The following is a 27,095-nucleotide window of genomic DNA, read 5'->3' as shown; positions in this document are numbered from 1 at the left end:
TCTTTGTATCTCAGCCTCTCAGAAACCATGCGTGAAGGCTGAGAGTCCTGATATCCGGATGGAGAACATGACCATCCTCTCGCGAGAGAAGATCCTCTCTTTGTGGAAGATAAATCGGAGGACAGATGGACATGTGCAGAAGGTCCGGGTACCACATTCTCCTGGCCCAATCCGGAGCAATTAGGATCATGGATTTCCTGAACCTTCTCAACCTACTTATTACATGAGGAATGATGGGGACTGGAGGAAACGCGTATAGGAGCGGAAATTCCGAGTCCACCACAAACGTGTCTCCTAGAACTCCTCTCGGGGTGAATTCCCTTGAGCAGAATAGTTCGCACTTCCTGTTGAGACTGGTCGCGAACAAATCCACTTGAGGGGTTCCCCAAAGGGTGAAGATCTCTTGAAGGACTTCCTGAGCTAGTTCCCACTCGTGGGAGACTGTGCTCTGCCTGCTCAGAGTGTCCGCCATCGTGTTCTTCTCTCCGGCTAGGTGAACTGCCGACAGAGATATTGCTTCTTGTATTGCCCAGAACCAGAGCTGCTTTGCCTCTATGCACAGTGGTAATGACCCTACCGCTCCTCTTTTGTTGAGGTAGTACATGGTCACTGTGTTGTCCGTCATTATCAGGACATTCTTTCCCTGTACAGATGGAAGAAAAGCCTTCAGTGCTTGCCTCTCAGCGCTAACCGGATGATGTGTGGTTTGGATTCCGATGGAGACCAACAACCGCTGGAGACCAACAACCGCTGATGGTCAAATCGTTGGTATTGGCTCCCCACCCCATGAGTGAGGCATCCGTCACTACTGTTATCTCCGGCCATGGTTGCCAAAAAGGTTCTCCTTTCTAGATGTTTTCCGACAGGCCCACCACTGAAGGTCCAGTGAGACTCTGTTGAGAATTTGTAGGAGATCTGACATCTTTCCTGAGAACTGTGACCACTGGGTCCTAAGAGCCCACTGGAGAGATCTCATTCTCAGACGAGCCTGTGGCACCAAACAGATGCAGGATGCCATCGGGCCGAGCCACCTCGGAAAATAAAAGGCTGGTAGATGCTGGGCATTTTGGAATTTTGTCACCATTTGCAGTATGTCTTGAGCCCTCACCTCTGGTGGCAAGGCTTTTCCCAGGGATGTATCCAGGACTGCTCTGATAAACTGGAGTCTTTGTGATGGTATCATGTGGGACTTCTGGAAATTGAGGGAGAAGCCTAGCCTGTGGAGGGAGTGGCAGACATAGTTTAGATGATCCAGAGCTTGTTCCCGGGAACTGACCCTGATCAACCAATCGTCCAGGTAGGGGTAGACGTGAATCCCCCCTCTACTGAGACTTGCTGCCACAACTGCCATTAGCTTGTTGAAAACCTCTCGGGCAGAGGTTAGCCCAAATGGCAGAACCCAAAACTGATAGTGTGAGTTGCCAATGGCGAACCTCAGGTACTTTCTCTGCTTGTGATGTACTGGCACATGAAAGTAAGCATCTTGAAGGTCCAGAGATACCAACCAATCCTGAAGTTGCAGGGCCTGAAAGATCTGAGAAAGCATAACCATCTTGAACTTGTCCTTCCTGAGGAACTTGTTAAATTCTCGCAAGTCCAAGATGGCTCTCATTCCTCAGTCCTTTTTCGGAATTAGAAAATATGGGGAGTAACAACCCTTGTTCCTCTCAACTACAGGTACCGGTTCTAAAGCACCTTTCTCTAGCAGGTCTAGAACCTTCTGCATAAGTAGCGGGTCTGGAAATTTCAAAGAGCTGTTCCCCGGTGGATGACTCCGAGGTGTGCGTAGGAAAGGCAGGCAGTAACCGTGGGCAACTGTCTCCAATGCCCAAGCATCTGAAGTAATAGCCTGCCGATGTCTTGTGATGTAAGACCTCAGAGAGATTTTGAAGGGGCTGACGCAGAGGCTGAAGGTAAAGTAGACCCTGCTGTTGTGGTCTTAGTACTCTTCCCCTGTCCACCACGGGTGAAACATCTCTGGCTTCTTTGAGCTGGCTGTCCTCTGCCTTTTCCGAATGCGGAATAATAGCGAGAGGACATACCCCTCCAGGGCATACCTGTGGGGAGGTTCGGAGTTTGTCTTATCGCAGTTCCAAGGGATTTGGCCGCCAACTTGGAAGTTTGCAACTTCTCCAAACTGTCATCAGCGTTCTTACCAAATAGATGTGTGCCGTCAAAGGGAATATTCAGAAGCCTGAACTGGACATCAGGAGCAAATCCAGACATCCGCATTCATGCAAACTTCGTACTAGCCGCCATGGCTCTACTGATGCTGTCAACAGAGTCGAGACCGGTCTGAAGGGACTTGCACATAGCGTCCTTTCCATCCTTGATAATGTTCAAGAAACCGTCTCTCTCCTCCCCTTCAGGGAGATGGTCAGCCGCCAATGAAACACAATCCCAAAGGGTGTGGCTAAAACTTGCCAGCATGCATGTGGCATTAGCAGACTTTAAGGCCATGATGCATACCAAGAAAACTTTCTTCGCCATGATATCAAACACCTTATCATCATGATCCTGCGGAATTGTAGTGTCTGCAGCTTGAACAACCAGCCTTTCTGGAGTTGGGTGTTTTGACAGATATAGAGGATCTGCAGCTGATGCTCTATATTTAGCTGTCAGTCTTTTGCTGACTGCAGGGATCACCTCTGGTGTTTCCCAGTTGGTAGAGACCCTTTCTTGTAAAGCCTTGTGAAAGGGGACGATAGGATCTTCTTGTGGTCCCTTATCAAGTATGTCGGTTAGGTCATCTTGCTCGTATACAGGTGTGGGCCTAGACCACCCCATATATTCCATCACTCTATTCATAAGCATCCTGTAATTGCTCTCTGCATGATCCCCTGGGTCAGGCTTACCAAAGTCAACTTCTGGGGAAGTATCAATCCTGCTTGCTTCATGTAGAGAATCCTGCAGATGTTTCATTCTGGACTCTTCTGAGACCAGTTCTTCTGGTATGGAAGGCCTTCCATACTCCAGACCAAAAGGTCTTTCTTCATCAGATACTTCTCCCTCCTCATAAATTGAGGATACAGTTTTAAAGTAATCTGAACAGGATTGTGGTATGTAGCTTCTTTCTAATGAAGAAGTCACTATTGGTGTAGAAATACTTGAAATCATCGACGTGGACGTCATTGGCCGCAATGAAATCGTGATTGCCTTCGAGGTTGTTGATAGAACTGACTGTGACGTCGATGTCTTCGATGGAGTCGTCGAGGGTAATGACCTGATCAGCGTCGAGGAGGTCAACGTTCGAGGCGTCAATGACTTTCCCTTCAACGGAGTCGCTGAGGACGCCGATGACGCATCTAAGTCGATAGTGACGACGTCTTGTACGTCAAAGAGGGTTTTTCACGCTCTCAAGGAGTTTCTCTCACCGAGGTCAAAGACTCACCGCTTTTATGTTTGCCAGGTTTTTCTTCTGGGGTATCGCCGATCAGGTCATTCCCCTTGATGACTCCATCAAAGACGTTGACGTTACAGTCATTTCCATCGATGACCTTGAACCCAATCACAATTTCATCGAGGCCAATTACGTCCACGACGACGATTTCAAGTATTTCTGCACCAATAGTGACTTCCACCTACTTGTCATGACCACTAGTCAAGGGCCATTATCTTCATACTCCAAAGGGTCCAAATGGACCCAGTCCTGGTGCCTTTGGCGCCAGGCTCATAAGAAAGCATGCTCTGCACACTTTGTGCCTAAGGCACGTGCATCCAGGCCGGGCATGGCCATTCAAAAGCATTGGAAGGCACGTGCAGAAGTCTGTGGGAGTGGTAAGGTGGGGCCACAAGGCGGGGCTTAAGGCGAGTGGCTGGGGCCAGGCTATATAAGCCAGCCCCACCCGCATGCAGGCACTTTGCGTTAGTCTGCTGTGTGCAGCATAACGCTTTCCGCCGTCTGCAGCTCTCTTTCCTGTTTCCAGCTCTACACGCTTCTCTTCAGGTTCTGGAACATCTTCTTCAGTGCGCACCTACCTGACTCCAGCCACACCATCGCTCAAAGCGCAACTAACCTGACTTCAACTAGCATCCACAACACGCATCTTACCTGTCTCTGCAAATCCAACGCCTGCAGTGCCTCGCAATCTCACCTGTTTCGAGCGTACAAATACGTTGGAGTCAACTTCCAGCTCAGCATCCTCACGGATCCATCCATCTGGCAGCCGACAGGTCCTCTGCTAGCCGCTCTCCATCTGACGCTGCCAGGCCATCCATGCAAGAGAAAAGGAACGCACAAAGTTAGAAACTGCATAAACATTTTACGCTTGGCCGCGCAACACTTAAGCCTTGCGTACCACCTTGAAACCCAATTTACCTTCTAGTGGGGTCTTCCAAAATACCCTCTGGCATCGTTTGAACTCGCTTCCAACATCGCGACACCGCGTGGCTAGCTTCACACCTATTGGGAAGATAAAAGACATTATAAACATTACGGCCAAAAATCATTGGGGAAAGACATTGCAAAAGAATAGGGACAATAATCACTGTTACGAACACTTACCTTCAAAGTGGATTGGTCACAGCCAGTCTGGGCCGCCACACACATACGGACCAGTGACGCAACTAGGTCCATCAACGGTGCCCCTGCTGATGAGAAGCAGGACTGAGAGCTCATCCTTACAAAACAACAGGTGAGATCATATGGGAAAACGCATGCTCATCTCATTCTGGAACGAAGGGTTCGGGGGATCGCAATTCAACTGCAGCATTCTCTTTGCCTCTTATCTTCTCCCAGGGGCATTGTCAGAAACCAGAGCAGTCCACACTACAGCAGCTGGGGGTAAAGCCTGATCCAGAGGAGTCAAGTCCAGGGAGGGCTCCAACTGTGCCCCAACGTCCCCGCAGACACCAGGTCAGCGTAACATTACTTCATTAGAAAGTGTCAAGGAGTTCCCCCCTTCTCACCTGAATCCGTTCTTTACCGGTATCCTTGGATGCTGCCTTCTTTTGGATGGATCGGGTTTTGAAGAAGGCGGCCCGTGTCTTTGCCAAATCCAGAATGCGTTCAGTTTTCTAGGAGGCCGAATCTAGGAATCCAGGAGGCAAGGTAAGTTTGCTAGAACTAGAATCCAGGAGGAAGAAGAAGGGGGCGTTCGAGGAAGGGAAAGCGGAGTGGAAAGGAGAAGAACCGCGAGCTACGGAGCACACGTCTGGTCGCTACTTCGCTATAGCATTGAGACGCGCAGAGCCGCGGAAGGCGTGGTCTAGAAATAGAGAAGGTTACGTCCAACGCATGGAGCGAGAAGGGAATGCGTTGGACGGGCATATTGGAGGTATTAATGTGTATAAGTCCGTTATGACAGAGACCATGAGGCCCAAAAGGGGCGCACGCTGCAATTCATGACAGAAAGAAGCTACATACCACAATCTTGTTATGATAACTTTAAAACTTTATCCTCAATTTATGAGGAGGGAGAAGGAGGGGGGCAAGGCCGCGTTCTCGAACACCTTTAGCATGCTTCTGCAAAATTCCTCCCACTGTGCCGGGGAACTGTGCTTGGTGGGACATATGACTCTGTCTGGTGAACTGGAGGATGAGGTGGAAGGCGATCTATGATGCCTTTTCTTACTATACCTCGAAGCAGATGAATGATGTGATCCGCTTTGAGATTGTGAACGGGAGTGTTTTTTGCGTCGAGGAGACTGGGGTTTCGACTCATCAGAAGTGCGTTTGGTGGGGGTAATGGACTTTTGGGGCTCACCTCTCTCCTACTTCCCTCTGCACTCCCTCAAGGCTTTCGCCGTCATCGACAAACACTCGTCCCACTCTGAACATGGATGCTCTGCCCCAAGGCACCACAGACAGACCCTGGGTGGATCTGTCATGGACATCTTTGCACCACAATCTCAATCTCAGCAGTTTTTTAAGCCAGATCGGCGTGTAGATGGAGCCGATGAAGGGACCATCTCGATCCAAGATTGGAAGATTTTTCACAGGAAAAACTTGAAGAATTTCGATTTCTTCACAGAGCCGAGCGTTACGTTCCCAAAGCTCATGAAGCGCAGAAAAATGGAACTGAGCAATGGACGCTGAGCGTGACTACTTATACCCGTGACGTCGAGATGGAGGCCTCCGAGGTACATTGACTCAACAGGCATCGACGTGCAGCGACCTCTACTGGGACATTTTTTTCAGAAGCAGCAAGCTGGATATTTAGAATATCAAAGATAAGGAATACGTGGGAGGACACAATTCATTCAAAACAATGTACACTAGCCACAGCCCCCCTCTGCATTGCCAGCGAGTGAGTATACTTCTAAACAGTTCAATAATGTTCGATCATTCCCCTTCACTTTGACAGAAAAAATGTACGCTAGCCACAGCCCGCCTATGCGTTGCTGGCGAGTGCGTTTACTTCTAAACAGTCCTCTCCCTCACTTTCCACCTCCTACTTCAGAGACAAAAAACACACAGTCACTCGTGACAGCACCCGGGCTCTGCTCTAGCATACTAGCACCAGCAGTCGAGGCGCACTCCTTCCGACCTAACTCCCTCACCTCCATCCGGGCCCAAGCTCTCAACCCAGGAATGGGGAGAGTAAGTCAGGCCAGCTGGGAACAAGTACAGCTGGAAGGGCGTCCCCCCAGCAACCGAGAGCCGTTCTGCTCTCTCCGGATCCCCCGAGAGCTTCTACCTTCACGCCACACCGGGATACAATTTATACAATTCCGGACTCCCCACCAGCCGCTACCTTGCATGGACCTCCTGACAGAAATAATTCCCAAAACTCCTCAGCCTCAAACACGCTCTCCCTGTTGGTGGAGCATGCCAAGTCCCCTGAAAACTTCTTCTGTGCCCATCGCTACGGGAAGCGAGAAAGGCCCATATAACGCAGAAAACATGAAACTATGGCACATATATATATATATATAAAACCACATGAAATGCTGGTTTACAAATAGTAAAACAATACGGTTGTAAATCTAGAAACCAGCGCAGTACTTGGGCATTAGTAGCCATTCCGAGACTGATCTAGGTTAGGGGGGAATGATCAGTGTCCAATCAATAATTTCTTCCCGTGAGGTAATATCGCAAATGGTGGGCAGTCATAATTTCGAAAAAAAAATGTCGACAGACAAAAATGTCAACAAAAAAATGTCGGAAAAAAAAATGTCGACTTTCGTTTTTTTAATTATATATTTATTTTAGGGGTTCGGGAGTTAAAAAAAGGGAAAAATTTTAAAAAAAATTTAAAAAAGGGGGTTGGGGGGAACCCCGCCATTTAAAAAAAAAATGCATTGAATAAAAAAAGTCGACTTTTTTTTTCGACATTTTTTTTTCGAAATTTTGACTTTCGACATTTTTGTTGTCGAAATTATCACTATGAACCATCGCAAATAAGTCACTGCCCATTTAATAGCTAATGCTTCAAGTTGGATTGTGGGGTAGTTCCTCTCCCTAGGAAAGAGTTTCCAACTGATGTACAGAATCAGATGTTCAATACCATCATATTCCGCTAAGGAACACGGAGGAACTCCCTTAGGCGAAATATACCACGGCCTACTTGGGATGTACAACAGCACAGGAAGACATGAACTGTTACAACTGGGATGAAGAAACTACTAAGGATATCATAATACTATGGAAACGGATCATGTCTCTTTAATTCACGATGTGCATCATACTGGGATGAGCAAATTAAAAGACGTACATCCCAAGAATGAAGGAAAAGCAGCAGCTGATGCAGAGAGAGAGAGGTGCAGACACAGGCTGAGCAAGTATTCAGCTACGTGACAGCTGAGGTGGAGAGCGAGGAAGCCCATGATTTTCAAACTCGCTTGCAAGGGCAACCCAGGAACCAAGCTTACAGCGGTCCTGAACACTGAAGAGGCAGCAGGGCAGGAGCAAAAGAAGAGATGGTGGCAAGACAAGGGGAGCCAATCTGTGGTGAACTTCGCCGACATCTCGGTCCCAGGAGGTCTCACGGCATCCAGGCATGGGGTCGAACACAGGGATCCCAAGACATCCCCAGAAGAGAGAAACCAGAGGCGAACGCCCGAGAACAGACATTGTATGTGACGCCTAGAGAGAGACTGAAACCCCAAGAGAAAAACGAGAGATAAACCGCCCGAAAGCATCTGCCTACGAGACCGAAGGTAATCAGGAGACAGGGAGGTACGGGAAGTTTCAGAGCAACCATTATCTTGCCCAGTTAACTCATCACAGTAGGGAATGTGAAAGATACATAACTTTGAAGCCAAATTGCTATGAAAGTTGTGAGCCAAGAGATAATCATTATACCATAGAGTTAACTCGGCAAAGAAGTATGTTTGGAGATTGTGAATCCAGAGACAATCATTATTTCGCACACTTAACTCGTCTTAGTGAAAATCATTAAACAAAGTTATTGTTGAAACCAGATAGATACCAAGGTTACGAATCAGGAGAAAACCTGGATAAGAATCTGTAGAAAGAGAGAAAATCAGAGTGAGACAATACCCTGGGAAAGGGGAAAATGAAAGGGCTATCCTGTACAAGAGCAATTTATTACAGATAAAGAAAGGGATGATCCTAAGTAAAAAGAAGGAAACCAATCCCAAAAGCAAGTGACCAAAAGAAGTGGAACTGTGATAATCTGAGGTGATAACTTGCAGACGAATCAAATTCCCTCAAAAGGGATTCAACGGGCAGAAAGAAAGTTCAACTCTCCACTACAGGAGTTAGGGGGATTAATATGAGAACTCACGAGAGACTATCTGTGGATTGTGTATTAAAGACTGGTACTAGCAGTAACCTCAGGAGAAAGGAGTAATTCTCCCGATATAAGTTAGTTTTCTCTTAGTGGTAGGGTCAGTAAGCGTAGTTTTGGACAGCAGACTTAACGATTACGACTGACAAACGAGCACCGTAGTTAGTAAAGCTGGTAGGGATCACCCATAGTCATAGGGAAAGTTAGGCATTTTATCTTGATGTAGGTTAATAAAATAACCTACATCATGTCATCTGAGAGTCTGTGTACTTCTTCTGACTCACCACAGATCACAAGGTGGGCAGATCTAAAAACACATTTTTTTTTTTTTAACTTTGTTTTATTGGCATTTTCATAATATAACAAAAGCGCAAAACATTTTCACAAATTGTGCAAGTAACAGGCCCAAAAATCCCCCCCCCTCACCCATCCCTAATGCACCCACCCCCCCGCTATGTAAGCTCTGAAAGTCTGGAGCTCCAGGAAGAGCGAGAGCGTTGACTACTTGAATGGCTGATGAACTACCATCGTCCCCCGGGCCGTGGGCCCTGTCCACTCCTTGTCCCCCCTGAGGATCAATGCACATCCCAGCCCTATGTCTGCTGTGCCCCGTACCAGTTTGCTTGGAAAGAGCCCAAGTCATTGTTCATCATTGCCGTCAGTTTATCCGTCAGGAACATGTTTTTTACCTTTTTTAGCCAGTCCTCCTTCGAAGGGGTCTCAGGGCTCTTCCATTTCTGGGCCAGTGCAACCCTTCCCGCCCTTAATATTGTCTTCCACATTCTAGGGTATCGGGGTATGTCCGTGTCCTCCGGGGGGAGGCCCAGCAGCATTGTCAGGGGGTTCTGGGGGAGAAGCTCTTCAGAAACTTCGGCGATCCAGCCCCTCACCTTCTCCCAGTATGCCTGAGCTTTCGGGCAGTGCCACCACATGTGCCCTCTCGTACCGACCTGGTCACATCCCCTTGGGCATGCGGGGGACACTCCCGTGTACATTTTAGCCAACTTCACTGGTTCTCTGTGCCACCCCTGTAGGATCTTGAAGTTGTGTTCCATGTCCGCCGTGAATAAGTTCCCATGGAAGGCTATTTTAAATATTCTCGACCAGGCGTCCTCCGAGATCTCATCCCCCGCTAAGTCATTCCAGAACGTGCGGAACCCCCTTCTCTCCCCTAGGTTAACCATGTTCAGTAGCTTGTACATCCCTGATACCGCACCCTTCCTGGAGGTTGCCGAGTCCAGGAGTTTCTCGAAGGGGGTCAGCTGTCTTTTCAAGTTCTGGCCCCAGGCCTGGTCACATAGGATTCCCTTCAGGCGGATGTATTCAAATATGGAGAGGGACCCCTGACCGAGGGCGTCCCTCAGTTCCTCATATGGCCGGAATTGTCCTTCCCTAAACATCTGCCCCGCCCACTCCATTCCCAGGTCGGACCACCAGTGGGCGTTGCGGAACCCCCTTCTTCCCAGTTTGAGGGGGTGACCCCAGAGGGAGGACATCGGTGACGGCCACGATGTTAGGTGTGCTGTCTGGGGGCTTTCCCTCCAGATCGTCCAGAGGACTCCCAGGGTTGGGTGGGATTTGAGTCTGTTCGGAATAAACTTGCTAGGGGCTCACAGGAGGTCTCGAATCTTTAGTGGGTGAGCGTCCATGTCCTCCAGATATGACCAATAAGTGCCCATCCCCTCTTTCATGTGTTCTAGGAGGACGCGCAGCTGGGCGGCCCGGAAATAGAGTTGAAAGTCTGGCAACCCAAACCCTCCCTCCTCCCTCGGAAAGGTCAAGACCCTATTGGCAGTTCTCGGGGTCTTGCCCTGCCATATGAACTCCCGCACCGCATTCTGAAGGACTCTGAAGGTCCGGTCAGGGACTACAGATGGGAGGGCGGTGAAAAGATATAGTAGTCGCGGGAGAATGTTCATTTTCACAGCCGTCATGCGGCCGTACCAAGACAGGATCATTGACCTCCACCTCCTTAAATCTGCAGTGATTCCTGACACAACGGGGTCGTAGTTAGCAGGGGCTAGATTGGTTAGGTCCCGGGTGAGGAGGACTCCCAGGTATCGAATGGAGGCCTTCACCACCGTTATTCTTTCCAGGCTGGCAAGAGCGTCCAAGCCCGGGTCCCGGGTTCTCATGGGGAGCAGGACTGATTTGGACGCATTGATCCTGAGACCAGAGAAATGCCCGAAGGTAGCCATCAGGGAGAGGAGCGGGGGGAGCGAGGATCTCGGGTCTACTAAATAAGCCAGGATATCATCTGCGAACAGGGAGAGCTTAAATTCCACCTCCCCCCTCTTAATCCCCTTAATCTCTGAGTGAGCTCTGACTGCTATGGCTAGGGGTTCCATGGAGAGGACAAAGATTAGAGGGGAGAGTGGGCATCCCTGTCTTGTCCCCCGCGACAGAGGGAAGGGCCCTGACAACCCGCCATTGACTTGGACCCTGGCCCTAGGGGCCCTGTATAAAGCCGCCACCCAATCCCTGATGTGTGGACCAAAGCCCATTTTCTGGAGGGTAAGTTCCATGAATCTCCTCTCCACCCTGTCGAACGCCTTTTCCGAATCTAGGGACAGGACGCTCGCGTCCAAATCTGACCTCTGGGCATAGTGCAACAATTTTATAGTCTTCCGGATGTTGTCTGAGCCCTGTCTCCCCTAATAAATCCCACCCGGTCGCCGTGGACCAGCTTCGGCAAGACCCCCTCCAACCGTCCCCCAAGCACCTTGGCCAGAATCTTCACATCAACATTCAACAGGGAGATGGGTCGGTAGGAGGAGCATTCCCTAGGGTCCCTGCCGTCCTTGGGGAGCACCACAATAATTGCCTCCATCATGGAGTCCGGAAGGGACACCCCCCTCCAGCACCGCGTTGAACACTTTTACCAAGTGGGGGGAAAGGGTCGAGCGGAACCTTTTGTAAAAGTAAACCGAGTAACCGTCCTCGCCCGGGGAAGTGCCCACCTTCATCCCTCCAATCGCGCGCTCTACCTCGTCCTCGGTCACAGGGCCCTCCAACCCCTCCGCCATCTCCCTGGTCAGGGCCGGGATCTGGATTGAATTCAGGAACCCACCATCTCCGCCTCCTCCCCATTATACTCGGACGAATATAGTTTCTCATAATATTGGCGGAAGGCTTCGCCAATGTGGGGCGTATCGTAGCCTACCTTTCCCACCTCGTTCTTAACCTCTTTCACTAATCGGCTTCTCTGCACCTCCCTCAGTTTCCAAGCCAGAATCCTATCCGCCCTGTCCCCTTTTTCATAGTACTTTTGTTTGACCAGTTGGAGACTCCTCTCCGTCTTGTGGAGAAGGAGATCCTTCAATTGGAGTCTGTAGTCGTCTAGTGCGGTCACCTGATCACGGTCTAGGGGAACCGTGGGGGGACCCCCAGGTTGGAGTAGGGCGATTTTCTCCCTGAGGTACCTTTCCTGGCCCTCCCTTTGCCTTTTTTTCTGGGCTCCCATTTTGATCAAGGTTCCCTGTAAGGTCGCCTTAAAGGCGTCCCAGAGGGTATGTGAACCCACCTCCCCGTTGTCATTAAGTTCAAAGAATTCCGTGATGGCCTCGAGGACCTCCTGGGCTAGGACTTCGTCCTTTAACGGGGAGTCGTTGCACTTCCATCTCCCTCTGCGTTCGTATAGACCTCCCCTTGCTATAGTGACTCGGACCAAGTCGTGGTCAGACCAGGGGACGGGGTCTACCCTGTGGCCCGAGGCAAATGGGTGTAGGGTCTCGTCCACCAGGATGTAGTCTATCCTGGAGAATCACGTGTGGATGGCTGAGTAATATGTAAAAGAGGGGGAGTCTGTTCTGGGGACGGGGATCGTATCCAACAGGCCCAGTTCTAGGTTGACTTTTTGGAAGGTGCGCGCCATGATCTCGTCCGCAGCCCTGGAGGACTGCGGGCCTGCACGTTTCCTGTCCAGGATGGGGTCCAGAACCATGTTGAAGTCCCCTCCCCACCACCACCGTGCCATGGATGAAGTACTTGAGTTTGTCCCCCACCTCCTCCCAGAATTGGGCTTGGCCTTCGTTTGGGGCATAGATGGCAGCTAGGGTCAGTGGGGCCCTCTGCAGGGACCCCTGAACCAGCAGGTAACGGTCCCCAGGGTCTTTCAGCGTGGCTTCATTCTCGAAGCCCACCTGTTTTGCTACTAGGATGGCGACCCCTCTCTTTTTGCACTTGTGGGATGCACTGTGAACCTCGCCAATTCCCCCTCCCCGCATTTTGGGCTCCTTCCCCCGTGGCCAGTGAGTCTCTTGAACGAAGAGAAAATCCAGGTGTGCCCTTCTAAATTCCCTACAGAGCAGGGACCTCTTGGTGGGGGTATTTAAGCCACGGACATTAAGTGAGCCCACCCCCAGGGCGGGCAGCCCGTCAGCCATGGTCACTATGTTCCTCTCTCCTGGTCAACTCCTTCCCTGCGCTCCTCCCCGTATGCTCTGTTGTATCAACTCTGTGTTCCCCTTTTCCCCCCGCCCCCTCCCCCCGGGTGGGCCTAAGACAAAACCCCAACTGCCCCCCTTCCCCGAACCGTAACTGAACTTCCCCAACTCCCGTGGCACCCCACACCCCGGCGTCCAGCCAAGTAGTTCTGCCATCGCTGGCTTTTGGCCGAACCACCAGCCTGCCCACCTCGGCCAGGCAATCTGCATTAGAAGCTCATCTCCTTGAGCCCCCTAAGATCCCAAGCGTCTGTGACCCCTCTGCGAACCCCACCTACTTGCAGGTCGTAGGGACGTTGATAGTAGTGAATCCTCTGAGTCTGCGTCCCTCCGACCAGGGCACACCAGGGTGCCCCCGTGCTCAGTCCTCGGAGTCGTTACGTTCTCCGTCCTTTGATGGTGAGGGCGTGTTCATTTTCCTGAATTTCCTCTCACCGGTGCGCTTTCTCCTCTCACCGGGTCTCCCGTGCTCCGGCCCCGATGGGCCCCTCCGGGGGTTCGTGTCCACTGTATATTCTTGTATGGCTCCCCTTATGTCCTCTTCCGTGATCAGGATCGATCTTTGGCCCATGCATTCGAAAGTCAGGGAAAAGGGGTAGCCCCATCTGTAGCGCACTCCCTTTTCCTTAAGCACCTGTGTGAGAGGGCGGCACATCCTACGCCTGGCCAGCGTGTAGGCGGAGAGATCTTGGTATATGGAGACTTGGGCGTTGTTGTAGGTGATTTCCCTAGCCTTTCTGGCCTCCTCCAACACCTTCGTCTTCTCCGAGTAGTAGTGGAACCGGACCAGAATCGACCGGGGGGCCCCGGCCCTGCGCCCCGCCCTGTGCACCCTGTCGAAAGTTGGCTCGGTTGTCATTTCCTCCGCGAACAAGAGAGTGATGATGTCTCGTACTGCTCGGGTGACATCCCTCTCCGTTTCCCCCTCCATTTCGGGCACCCCAAAGATTCTGAGGTTGTTCCTCCTCTCCCTGTTTTCGAAATCATCCATCTGCCGGGCCCTTTCCTTGTCCCTCTTCTCCAGGGCCTCCAGCCTCATGCTATATTGTATGTCTTGGACTGCTGTGGAGGATTGGTTGGATTCGACCTGTAGCAGCCTGTCCTCAATCTTATCCACCCTCTGGTCCATTTTTTCAAATTTCTGGGCAATGTTGGAGCGCATGTCCCTAATTTCCTGTAGGATCGAGGCGAAGCCCCTTTCCATTGCCGCCGAGGAGGGGGTGGCGTCCCCAGATTGGGCCATGGTCCCTTCGCGGGTTAAGCCTTTGTCACCTCTTACAACCTCCTGGAAGCGGTATCTCTGCAGGGCTTCCCTCCAGCTCATGTGGTTCTTTCCTGTGTCCTGTCGTCTGGATCCCCGCGGCCCTGGCGGGGGGCGGGGGTCCCCTGCTGGCCAGTCCTTCCTTACTTGGGTTGTGCACTCCACAGATGTCCCGAATGGGGTGACACAGTCCGGGGGGGCGGGCACACGCCCCACCTGTTCCCAGGCAGGGGCCTCACACCCTTTTCAAGCGCCTTGTGGTCTTCTGGGGCCTCCTCCGGTCTCCTTGAGGGGGGGGAATGGTGGTTCAAGGGGGTCCGACTTTCCAGTCCAAGGGGGGAAAGGACGTTGTGGCTTGTGCCGTGAGTCCTGGGGGGGGGCACTCCTGGGCGGGCACACGCCCCACCAGCTGCTGGCGGGGGCCTCGCACCCTGGTCACCCCCGCTTCAGGCCGTGCTGTCTCTGGGGGGGGTCCGGGGCCCCCGGTCCACAGTCCACACCTTTGGTCTTCCTGCTCCTGGGGTTCCACCCCGCTCGGGCCGCTCACTTGTGGGGGGGCGAGTCCCAGGCCTACCGGGGCTCCCCCTGCTCTGCTGCACTGGGCTCCGGCGGGCCGCGAGCGCCCGCGATGATGACTCCCGGGGGGGGGGTACCGCCCCACTCCTTTCTCTCACTCCCGTGGGGGGAGGACTCCGAGTCCCCAGGGGCGCCGCTCCAGGCCCCCGGATGCCGCCTCCTCCGCTGCCCTGGACTCCGGCGGTCCGTCAACGCCTGCGATGCTGTCCCCGGGTGGGGGACCACCCCGCTCCTTCTCCTCACTCCCAGGGGGGGCGGACGCCGATTCCCCGGGGGCGCCGCTCCAAGCCCCCGGATGCTGCCTCCTCAGCGCGCGGGCAGCCCCGGCGCTCTGTGCTCTGGTTCGGGCTGCGGGGGGAGGGGTGGAGAGGGCCGACCCGCGGCTGCGTCCCCTAAGTCCCGGGGGCCCGGACCCCGGCCGGGTCGCTCCCCGCACTCCGAGGGGGGGGGGGCTGTTGATAGGGGGAGTGAGGGCTAGTCGGGCTGGGGTGCCGTGTGCGCCCGGGGAGAGACCGCCTCACTCGCGGTCTCGAGGCCGCTCCAGTCCTGCTGCGTCACCTGCCCAGGCGCCGCGGGTTGCGAACTCCGGCTCCCCGGGGAGCTCGAGCTCCGCTCTTTCGCTCGTCGGGGGGGTGGGGCGCCGAGTCGGTCTCCCAAGTTGTACTTGCGGGGGGGCTTGGGGGGGGGCTCAATCCCCTCGGATTCCCGGGCTTCGGCGGGAGCTGTGCACTCAGGCAGCCATTGCCTGTGCGCCCCCTGGTGGCCTCCTAAAAACACATTTTTACTGCAAATGCGCGCTTAACGTTTTTGAAAGATTCCTGCTGCTACTTAAATATCCAAAGTTAAAGTTAACTATTTACAAGTGGTCAAGTAGCAATCAAACATTTCTGAATAGAACATCCAAAACACAGTACTCCCACCGGTTTCCTCATGTCCTTTTCGATAAATTGATTGCAGACTGATACTTAGTCCTTGCTCCTGCCTCCCCAAAATAGGCCTCCGATAACGAAAGTCTATAAACACGTCCTGTTCACTAAAGATATCAGATGAGACAGTTTAGAAGGCTCTGCCCATTCCAAACGTCTCCTCTAAGGTTCTATTCAAGATTATTCCTAAGGAAAGTCTCCATTTTGATTTGGGCTAAAACATATTTCTCCATCTTGATTTAGGAGAGTATCTCAATGCTGAAAAACCTGATTAAGGATAAACTTCCACACTCTTATGTGTCAACTTTCTCCACCCATTCCTTGAATGAATATAGCACTTCCCCAACCTATGAATCACTTCCAGACCCCTGCGAATCCTGACATTAAGGCACCATATCTCTTGGGGGTGAGAAGAGCACCTTATCCCTCGGAGTGGCAGGACACCATATCCCTGGATGAAATTGCAGTTTAGGTAGAAGGTGGAAAGTGGAGGGTGTGGTGGCTGAATAGCAGGATGAGGTCAGAATGAGAAGTGACTAGAGTCGGGGGTTAGGGCCCAAAGGGGCGAAGATGGAAGGGAGGGGCCCAGAGGGGTGAACAGAAAGAAGAGAAAGGTTGGGAGGGATCCAGAGGGGTAAAGGAGGGAGCCAAAGAAAGGCTGGGAGGACAGAAGCAGAACAGGCCGGCTAGATTGCTGCTCCCTTCTCTTTTCAGACTACCACTCACAAAGACCTGGACCTGTCCAAGCAGCCCAAGAGATTGCTAGAAGAGCAGAACCCTAAACCCGGGGACCTTTTGCCATGCCAGGGGCAACCCAAAGTCCGACAGGACAATCCAGGTGAGATTGTAAGAACCATTGGGCATTTACTGAGATCCTAAGAAGAGTGCATGCCTTATTTCACTCCCCTTTATTATTTTGACCACACTTTGCTCCTTTTCCATAATAAAAATCACTGGGTCTCATTTGCCACACCTAGCTTCCCAGTGCCACTGGGACATTTTAAGTCCCGGCGGCCCGGGAAGTCAGGCGCCGGAAAATGTAAATCCCCATTCCCATGGAGACTTCATGGGAATGGGCACTCGGAAGCACCAGCAGTGTTGCTGACTATGCCGGTGCTTCCATGATATCTCTGTGTGCCAGGGCCGCTGGGTCCAGCAGGGTCAGACCTGTGGGGTGCAGCGGCCCCAGCAGGCAGTCTCGTAGTGTGGCGGTCTGGAAGCAACGGTGCCAGTAAGCTTACCGGCACCCTTGTTTCCGGACGCCTCACTTGTAATGAGGCCCACTATCTTTTGTTGATGTGTGTCTGGTAATTGATCACTCGGCACCCATCTTGACAACAGATAAATCTATAGACAGGTGGATCTATTGTCTCGGAATGATAGCTCAGCGGCAACGTGCTTGCCTTGGAAGTAAGACGACACGGAGAAGCACAGGTTTGATCCCCCGGTCCGCACTTAGAAACCTCTGGGTATTAAGCACATTATAAATAACCTATCATATCATATATCATATTTACAGGAAAAATGTAACACAAAGATAGGTCAAAGGGAGCAGAGAGAAATGTACACATTTAAAGTTCATGGTATCTTTTCAAGTTAGAAATGGTTCTAGTTCATGAATATCTGCATTACATGTAAAAAGTAGTCCTCCATCTGCACCACCTGACACGTTAGCAATAACATGTGGGGTGATGAGGGCAGCGACTTAGGAGCAGAACCTTTGAGAAAGTGAAGAAGCAAGGACAAAGACATGTTGGTGTACCTTCTCAAAACGAGCTTGCATGAGGTTAGCCTTGTCAATGAGTCTTTGCTTAAGGTCTGACAAAGAATCCTCTTTCACCTTCGCTGCTTGCCACTTGGTTAGCTTCTCAGGGTCGCCGATCTTTGCCAGGAAGGGTGCCAAGTAATCCAGTTCGAGGGCAGCCTGTCGAATTCGTTCCTCCTGCTGAGCAGCCTCCTGTTGAATGGACGTGGAAGAGAAATCAATTTACTTCAGTGGTATACTATACTACATACCCATTCTCTTACCAGGGACGTAGTAAAGTATCTAACAGCAAAGGGCAGAACAATGGCGGGGCCTCAAAGTGAGGATTTGCGCCATTTGAGAAACTGTCTCATTGTCTGCTTCAGACTAACTAAATGTGATAAGACGAGGGCAACCAAGGAGGTTTTCTAATTGATTATTTGGAGAAAGAAGGTGGTTTTATTTTTGACATCTGCAGTCATACATTACGTGATAATAGTTTCTGGGCAGCATACTCAACATAATCAAGGAACTATTCCATTTAAAATCCCACATATCATTCGTGACATTCGGTAACAAGGAAGGTACAAGGCACACACCATTATTGTTCTCAGAGGTTAAAGAGCTCATACTGAAGGTACGGGCTACAAACAAAGAGGGGGTCAGGGTCAACATTGGGAGGATGCCAGGGCTGTCCTCGCCATGTGTTAAGATGGATTTGCAAAATCAACCCTGGGGGTGGTTTTTGGGAGGCCAACCCATTATGGTAAACAGGAAAGACACTGAAGCCTAGCCTAACCCAATCAAGGTAAGTAACAGATAGACGAAGTACAATAATATACAATGATTTACTAGACCTTTCAAATACATATGAAGCAATGAAACCTTCAGTTAAGTATTATCACACAACTACTATCAAACACATATATACATCCAGAAATGAGGGTTCTAAATAGAACCCCTACACTTCATCTTAAAGAAAATTAAGTAACAGTTAGCATAAACATAAGCAAGATTTTAATAACTGTGTGTGGTAAAGTGAGTGAAGAGGGAGGAAAACAGCTGATTCAAAACCAGTAAAACACAGGCAAGTAATCGAATTAGAAAAATACAGGAAAATCTGGAATTAGATCCCTAACTTTTAATACGTCCAGCCCTGAGATGGAATGAGGCCTAGTGCCGTAGAGTCACCCAGCAGTTCCACAAGATATACTGTTCAGGTAGACTTACTATTGGCCTGAGCAATGCCAGTGGTTGTGATTAAGTGTTCCAAAAGTTTAGAAAAGTTCAAGTAAGTATCTCTCGCAGCCCCACCACACTAGAGAAGTCCAGTGGAGATCCTTGACTAGACCATCACCGATCTGAGTCAGACAAGGAAGAGATGGGCTAAACACAGAGCTGTGTTCCCGGTGGCTTGCATTCAGAATTAATCATTTATTTTGGAAATACAATCAATATGTATATGGTACCTGTTGTGTACCTGCCGGGCCCCCAACACAGATCACACAGAGACAATGCTATGAACATCTACTTTATTCCTTGTCTGCATATGTACTGTACTATCGCTTCCTGTGTCCTCCCCTTCCGCTTTCATCTCGCCTTCCCTTACTAGGCCCCAGGTCCTTCCCCTTAAAGGGGCCTCTCCATTTGCCTCGTTAGAACACATCTCCCTTGCTTCTCATGGAAGTTCTGTGGTGTACATTTGTTCAATCAGCCGCAACGGTCTCTTTGTTGCCCGATGTGGCCACCCAGGTGATTCACTGGTCTCGCCTGATCTTTCTGCAGCCATTTTCTTCTCCTTTTTCCTGCTCGTCCTCTCCAGTTGTCACTTCCACAGGTTCAGGTTCTTTTGTGTGTAGCCGGCGGAAGAATGAAGCCTTCAGGGTTATTTGCTGCCCGTCTCCTGTCGCTGTGACCATTGGTCCTTTTGCTTCAGTCACAATGAATGGTTCCGGGTCGTATCTTAAATCAGTCTTTCTTTGTTTTCTTTGTCTTACCAGGACGGTCTCGCTGATTGGGAGTTGGGGTTCCTTTTCTCCCCTTCATTGATCTGCCCATTCTTTCGCTTTCTTTTCTGCATCTCGTGCTCAGATTTCTGCGTCTTGTTTCGCTGTATAGTCTTCTGTTTGCAGGAGACGTGTCCGGGGCTTGTATTTTATCATGAGTTCCAGCGGCATTCGTCCTGTGGCCTTGTGTGGTGTGTTTCTGTAACTCCTCAGAATTTAGCACACTGCTTGAGGTAGTGATGTTCAGTTGAGGCTGGCTTTTTGTCTGGTCCATTTGATGGTGGACATGAATCGCTCCACCATCCTGCTGGCCTGCGGCCACAGTGACGTGATTTTCTGGTGAAGGAATCCCAGTTGTGTAGCTAGTTTCCAGAACTCTTGGCCTTGGAATGCTGGTCCATTGTCTGTTTTCACAGTGTTCGGTATCCCCCATTCGCAGAATAGTTCATCGATCACCCCTACTACGTGATGGAATGTTGTGAACTGCACTTGTTTTATTACGGGAAATTGGGAGTATTCGTCTATTTTCACGAGCAGGTGACCTTCTTTTAAGGGTCCATAAAAGTTCATAGCTATCTATTGCCAGGGCCCTTCTGGTAGCGGTACTATTTGCAGGAGGCACAGGGTGAGTTTGTCGCTGCCTTCTGACAGGGTAGACAGTGTGGCCCTCATTACAATACTGGCGGTAACCCATGGCGCTATTAGCACCATGGCTGCTGCCGGTATTGTAACGATACCGCCAATGTTCAATGGGGAATTACCACCCTATTCCAAGGTTGGCGGGCGGTAATTCCCCATTGAACATTGGCCCTTCCCCATTCCCATTTTTGCCCCATAGGGCATAATGGGAATAGGGAAGACGGTAAGTACGGTACCGCAAATTGCGGTACCATACTTATCTCGAGAGTTCCTTTGCGGGCCCCTACTTTAACGGCTGGTATAGACCAGCCGTTAAGGTCGGGTCCCGCAAAGGGACCTCGTAGTAAGGCGCTAAGTGGTTAACGGCGCCGCAGCCTTTTACGGCGCCCGTTAACCACTTAGCGCCTGGGTCGTAATGAGGCCCAGTGTCTTCAACTATCACGTCCATGTATGGGAACCATACCTGGCTGTGCAGTATTTTCTTTGCGTTTGTGATCCCTTGGTGCCCCTCATGTGTTAAGTTTACAATTGCTTTCCTCAGCCACTTGGGGACTACTTTCCAGTTACCACGCAGCAGAATGCCAGTTCCCTTCGTTTCTTGGGCATTCCCTTTAATTCCTTCATGTCTTCTTCCCCATCCACAAATGTTTCCTTGTGCAGAGACGATTTTATGGGAGGGCAAAAGGAGGCTGCCTGATCTAAAGATGTAAGATTCCTTTGTTCACCAGACTTAAATAGCACACATCAGGATATTGTATTGCATCATGCTGAGGACCTAAACCTATTGCCTGTCTATTTCGGCAAGTGCATTCTGCCTCGATCAATTCATCATGTAATTCTTTCTGCGTCCACTGTGGTATATATAGTTTGTGTGTTTCTTGCGGCACAACTGTAGCATTCTTTCCTTCTTGTGGGAATTATGTTGATCATGTGCAATAGCCAAATTTGAAATGCATACTGGTAAATTGAGTGCCACAATGGTTCAGAAGTTAGCTCAGTGTGTTAAGCACTTATTGCAGTGATATGTGTTCCTATGCAAGATTAGAATAGCACATTCCTGTAAGGTTGGCTGAGCCTTTCCTATGTCTGAAGTTTATAAACCTGCCTGCATATGTACTTGGTCTTGCATCACAACAGGTGCTATTATCAGCAATATACCTGCACCAGATAGGGGTTGCTATAAAAACAAACATGTCATCCTTATGGTAAAGGTCTAGAAATTGGTTTGTTCAGATGGGTTGTTGTAAAACCTAGGCAATCACCTCCAACGATGAGCATAAACTGTTAGTCCAAGAGATGAATAAGTATCAGAATTTGGAACCAAAGCATTCATGCTTGTATCCTGGCTTTGCCAGCAGACAATACAGTGATCCTGATCAATCATCTTATATCTTGTACATTATAGCACTGTCTTCTGTGAAGTTTACCTCCTTGCATGCTGGTGGCATCGTTTAGTCCATTACTTGATCCTTCTTCTAATGTAGGCCATTTGAGTGGAAGGGGTGGTAGGCAGAAGGGAGGGGACCAGATGGTGAAGGAGTCAGGCAAGCATATTTTAAAGTCTGCTTGTTTGACACAAAAAAATGCTATGCATTTTTGTAAAAGTCAAAGGTTTTTCTGCCTGCACATTTATAAATGACAATTTGATAAGCCATTGTTTTGGAAGTATGTAAAGCTTTAAAATACAAAAGAACAACCCAGATTAAATCTGTTAAATCACACTGATTGGTATGCGGGTACTTATATATGTCTCTTGATGATGTAGAGAATGAAGCTAGAATCATTCTGTGTTACACCCTTCTATAATATTTTGTTTTTAAAAATTGTCATGTTTGGTAATGTGCTGGGTGTACTTTCCAAGTCCATTTTATAAAATGAGATTATTTTAGTTCATGGTGAGAACTGGTAATGAAAGTGTTCAAATGCAGAAATTGCAGAGTTGGCACAAATCCCAGATTCACCCCTTAACCAGTGTGGGTAATGCTGGGCATCTAATTTAATCTTGTACTGCCTAGCCTCTTCAAATTGCCAGTCCCTAAACCTTTCAAAATTGTCAGCCCTTCGGAGAGATTTCCTTCTCAGGGTATGATCTTCAAAACAGCCTCACTCATGGGGTCACTGGCTATAGTGTTGATTCCACTATAATAGTGAGCATTGATATATTGCACACCATATAGTGATCTCTAAAGGCAACACTATTTGAAAACCAGGTTCCACTTATAATCTCAGCCTGTCTGCATACTGACACCTTCCTGGTAGCTTCTTATCTGCATCCACTATCCATGCTGTGGTATGTGTAGCTTTCTCCTTCCTACCAATTGATCTCCTCTATCCATGCTTGAGCACGTTTGCATTCTGGGAGTTATCTGTCTATTCTGGGTTACATGTACCTTTTACATACAGTCCTGCATTAATACTAAAGGCTGCATACCTTTCTGGATTCGATTGATAAAAAGTCTCCTGTATCTATGCTAGAACAGAAGTAACCTCTTCGTAGAATGATAATTTTCGCCTTCAAATGGTACTTGTTTATCAGTCTGATTAGAGCAAGAATGAAGAAGGTAAGGGGACTTAAAAGGGAGTAAACATCCTTATTTTTAATGCTGTGAGGCAGCATATCAACCTATGGTTTGTGATTGCGGCAGGGGGGGTGGGGCAGATATTCTTGATCACTTAATTCCTTTGGTTTGGTGGAGGGGGGCCTCAAAGATGTCCGTGCCCAGGGCCCCAAAAGTGCTTAAGATGGCCATGTCCTTGTGGAGGTGTTTCCATCTGTTCGCGTTGGTGAGGTGTATCGCAGCTCATATGGTGTGGTCCGCTCTGCTCTTGGCAGCAAATACTTCCATGGTGATGGCGAGGGTAAGAGCGTTTTCTGAGAGGTACAAGATGTAGCTCTCCGCCTCGCGTGTCATGGGGTCTTCAGTTTTCCCTTCCGGGGGTCTGGATAAGTAATCTGCCGGATTGACATCCCCTCCAGGTTTGTGAATGATTTGATAATCATAATCTTGGAGCCTGATGCCCCATCTTTCGATGCATGGCAGCAGTTTTGTTTTGGGGTTGCCAAACAGGGAAAGTAGCGCTTGGTGGTCGGTAATGAGTGTACATTTTCTTCCAATGATGAAGTGATGGAATTTCTCACAAGCCCATACCGCTGATAGTCTTTGACATTAAGCTTGGGAATATGCCTGTTCGGTAGGCGACAGGGCTCTGCTGGCATATACAATGATTTCCCACCTGTTTTGTCCTCCATGGTCAGTCTGGGCTCATATGGCGGCAAGTTGGATGGGATGGCATCGACTGTTAGTTCAGTCTCTCTTTCCGGGCTGAAGTAGGCCAGCCAGCGATTTTTGTCCATCTATGCTTTTATGGTGTGGAATGGTTCCTGACAGGTTGTGTCCCATGTAAATGGTGAGTCCTTTTTGAGGAGCTGTCGGAGGGGGTCTGTGAGGGTGGCATAGTTTGGAAGATAACGGGCATGGTAGCCTGCCATGCCCAGGAATGACCGTAGGTCGGCCACCTCTGTGGGGGATGCTATGTCGACAATGGCACTGATTGGCTCAAGGTCAGCCATGATGCCCTGGTCCGAGAAGATGTGGCCAAAGAATCGCAGGAGATGGCACACTTTGGTCCGTTCAGGGAGAGGCCTGCCTGATGTAGGATGTCACACACAGCCCTTAGCGCCCTGTCATGCTGGTCCTGGGTGGTACCAAAGATCAGGATGTCATCACTGTAGTTGAGGGCGGTGTGCACCGGGCATATCAGCCTACGAATAGTCTCCTGGAATATTTCCGTGGCAGAGGATATTTCAAAGTTGAGCCGCTTGTAGCGGAATAGCCCTTTGTGTGTTGCAAATGTGGTAATGGGTCTGGATGCAGGGTCAATCACCAGCTGATGGTACCCTTGGTTAAGGTCTAATTTAGAGAAACGGGTGGCTTGGGTCTGTCTCACCAGCATGTCTTCAATATTAGGGCCCGGGTGTCTCTCCATGGCATTTGGTATGTGCATGTCGACGCAGAAGCGTAGTCGGTCATTTTCCTTTGGGATGACGACCAGAGGGGACACCCATGGGGTGGGGCCACTCACTCCCTCAATGTCGTCGTCAAGGAGAAGCAGTAACTCCTGCGTGACTTGGGCTTGCAGGTGGAATCCTACCCTGCGCAGGTGTTGAGGTACCGAGTTGACCTATAGATCAATGTGGAGGGATATGACTGTGTCTTTAAGCATGCCCATCCCTTCAAACAATTTAGGGAATAGGGCTTTGAGTTTTGAGTTCCTTGATGTTCATTTCCTGATGTGATGTTGCGCACAGAGCCTGCGCTCCTGGTGGGAGAACCTGGACTATTTCCGATTGGTCGTACTGTATGTCGATCAGTGCCAGTGCTCGAGCTGTGCGGTAGCTGAGAAGACATCGCCCTGTCGAGGGGCTTTGGATGACATGTATGTTCGGTCACACTGGAACTGTCCTTTTGATTGGAGAGGATGGGCTGCACCCCACTGGAATATTCGAACCTGGGACGGGCAAAGTGGGTAGATGTCTCTTATGGCTTGTTAGAGGACTTCATTCTTAAAATTAACAGTTGCCCCTGTGTTCACAATAAATTGATGATTTAGCCTCTGATCTGGACGGTAACTTTTGGGGCTGTGCTGTCGTCGGTGGCATCACTGATGAGTCTGACGTATTCCTTGCTATATCTGTTGTGGTTGCTGTATTGTTCATGCATCTGTTCCATCTCTCCATCCGTTCTCGTATGGGTCCTGACTGGAGTATGGTATTGAGTGTAAGTGCGAGTCGTGTCCCTTGTCATTGCCTTGGTCAAGGGCATAGCATGCCGGCGGGCTGGGTGAATAGTCGTATTAATTTATGTAGCGTGGTGGTGGGTGAATTGCAAGACCTACCATGGCTCTTATTACCGCTGCCTGGGCCTAGAATGTTGACACGTTCCTGCCTGTGGTCATTCTCTGGGTGTCACAGTCAGGGTGTATTCTGTAGCTGAAACCCTTCCGTTGCTCTAGTCTTCTGGTCGGTCCGGTGAGCGTAGTTGGTTTGTAGTTGCTGAGTGTCAGAGACTTTTCTCTGTACATTGCCTGGAAATTGTTTTCTTGGCCACATTCTCATGCACATTTGTCGTATGGTCAGGCATTTCCCTCTGTGAGGTTATTGAAACCCACATCTATAGCACTGCTTCTCTCCGTGGGGTTGTTGCTGCAGGCTTCTGTGTCCCTTTCTATTTGGTATTCCTTGATTGTGGACATTCACGTGGGGTCCTGTGTATTTTGTTGCAATACTGTCATTCTTCTTGGGGTTCGCCATGGCCACTGCTTGCACCTCCATACACTGGCTGGTTCTTTGATCTCTTGCAGTGAGAGGGGCTTTTTTAGTAGGTATTTCCTGAAGAGTGAGGATGGGCACCCTTTAATTATCCTGAGTCCAATTGCTTCCTCGTCATTGAAGTTGGCGAAATCACAATGGAATATTTTCCTTTGGAGCATTATGACAAACTCACCCACAGTCTCATAAGGTAGTTGCACACATTGATTGAACGAGTATCTCTCGTAGTCTCTGTGGGGTAGTATGACCAACTTCATGTTGACTGCAGACACCAGGAGTGCAATTATGGCTTTTTCTAGCGCAGGGATTGTTTTCAGTATTCCTTTGTTTTCTTTGCCTGACAATTGTGTTGGGACATGTCAGGTAAGCAGTTTTGGTGTTAGTCCGTTGTCTTTCGTGGTGTGCGAAAAAGGGGGGTAGAGTTTCTGAGTATCCTGCGGGGTAAGATGGGGAAAAGGTGTTATATGGAATTATAACCCTCGTACTAGGGTGGTTGGTAAACTCAGAAGGATGAGATTGCTAGGGTTTGTAAACCAAACGGGAACGACCGGGATTTGTGAAATGAAGAGGGTGGATTATGGGAATGGTAGTATTTTGTCAAAGTAGACTGGATGTTCGGGAAATAATAATTAGGGGGACGTGGAGAAGAATGATTGGGTGTATTCGGGTAGGAAACAGGAACACAGGGATTCTAGGAGTTGTAGTTTTCAAGCTCAACAGGGTTTGGGCTCCTAGGGGATTTATCAGATATGGAGGGGTCATTGGTTTCGGATAAGGGAGGTTCTTTAGATGGAAGGGAGGTAGATGTGGAACAACCTGCAAAAGCCTCAAGGACTTTGTCCTCCTCGCATTTGTCCCTGATATAGTACAGCGTCTCCCCTGGGGCACTCCTCTGAGCATAACACCGGGTCCCCCTACCCAGGTGATCCTCCCTCGCTCGTCTACCCCTAGGGTTTGTATCTGAGAGGGCCAGTTTTTCCCTGGCCACCAGAATAAGGGATTCCCGGGATCTACTTGGGAGAATACCCTCAGGTTTTTCACAGGTAGTACTCCAACCAATTGCTCCTATCTCTTTTATGCATACTTGCACACCAGATGTAGCCCCCCGTACCATAAGGCGAGGCTCTACTAGACTGGGCATTCCCACTGATTTTGTCTTTTGCTTGCCTCAAAGTGATGCGTGCCTCGATGGATACCACTACCACGTGTGCCCCACCTCTCGACACTGCTATGTGTGCCGCTCCATATGCCAATTTGAAATGTGCCCTACCTGACTACAAAGTATTATGTGTTTTTTCCTGATGGCACTGCCTTGTATGCCCCTTCTGATTACAATGTTCTGTGTGCCTCATCCCAGGATTATGCAATGGGTGTTTCACTCAATAACAATATGCGCCCCGGCAACCTGTTAACCTCTACTTGTGACCCCACTCATTTCCTCTGTGGACTCTATCCCTGTACCTGCTACAGCCCTCA

The 27,095-nt window shown here is 49.8% G+C and overlaps 1 protein-coding gene across 1 annotated transcript in view; it reads right to left on the bottom strand.

Moving 5' to 3' along the window:
• The window catches only part of DRC7 (dynein regulatory complex subunit 7), an 862,568-nt gene that overhangs the window by 44,124 nt on the left and 791,349 nt on the right, over window positions 1-27,095 (bottom strand). The window contains exon 16 of the mRNA XM_069654252.1: window positions 17,664-17,858. Coding sequence (XP_069510353.1) covers window positions 17,664-17,858 — 195 coding nt within the window. The remainder of the gene's footprint in view (window positions 1-17,663; window positions 17,859-27,095) is intronic.

The sequence above is a fragment of the Ambystoma mexicanum genome, chromosome 1p (genome assembly GCF_040938575.1).
Source record: "Ambystoma mexicanum isolate Mex_15411 chromosome 1p, UKY_AmexF1_1, whole genome shotgun sequence".
In the NCBI taxonomy this organism is placed as follows: Eukaryota; Metazoa; Chordata; class Amphibia; order Caudata; family Ambystomatidae; genus Ambystoma; species Ambystoma mexicanum.
The sequence above is the reverse complement of the archived record's forward strand: the minus strand, read 5'-3'. Positions and strand labels throughout refer to the sequence as shown.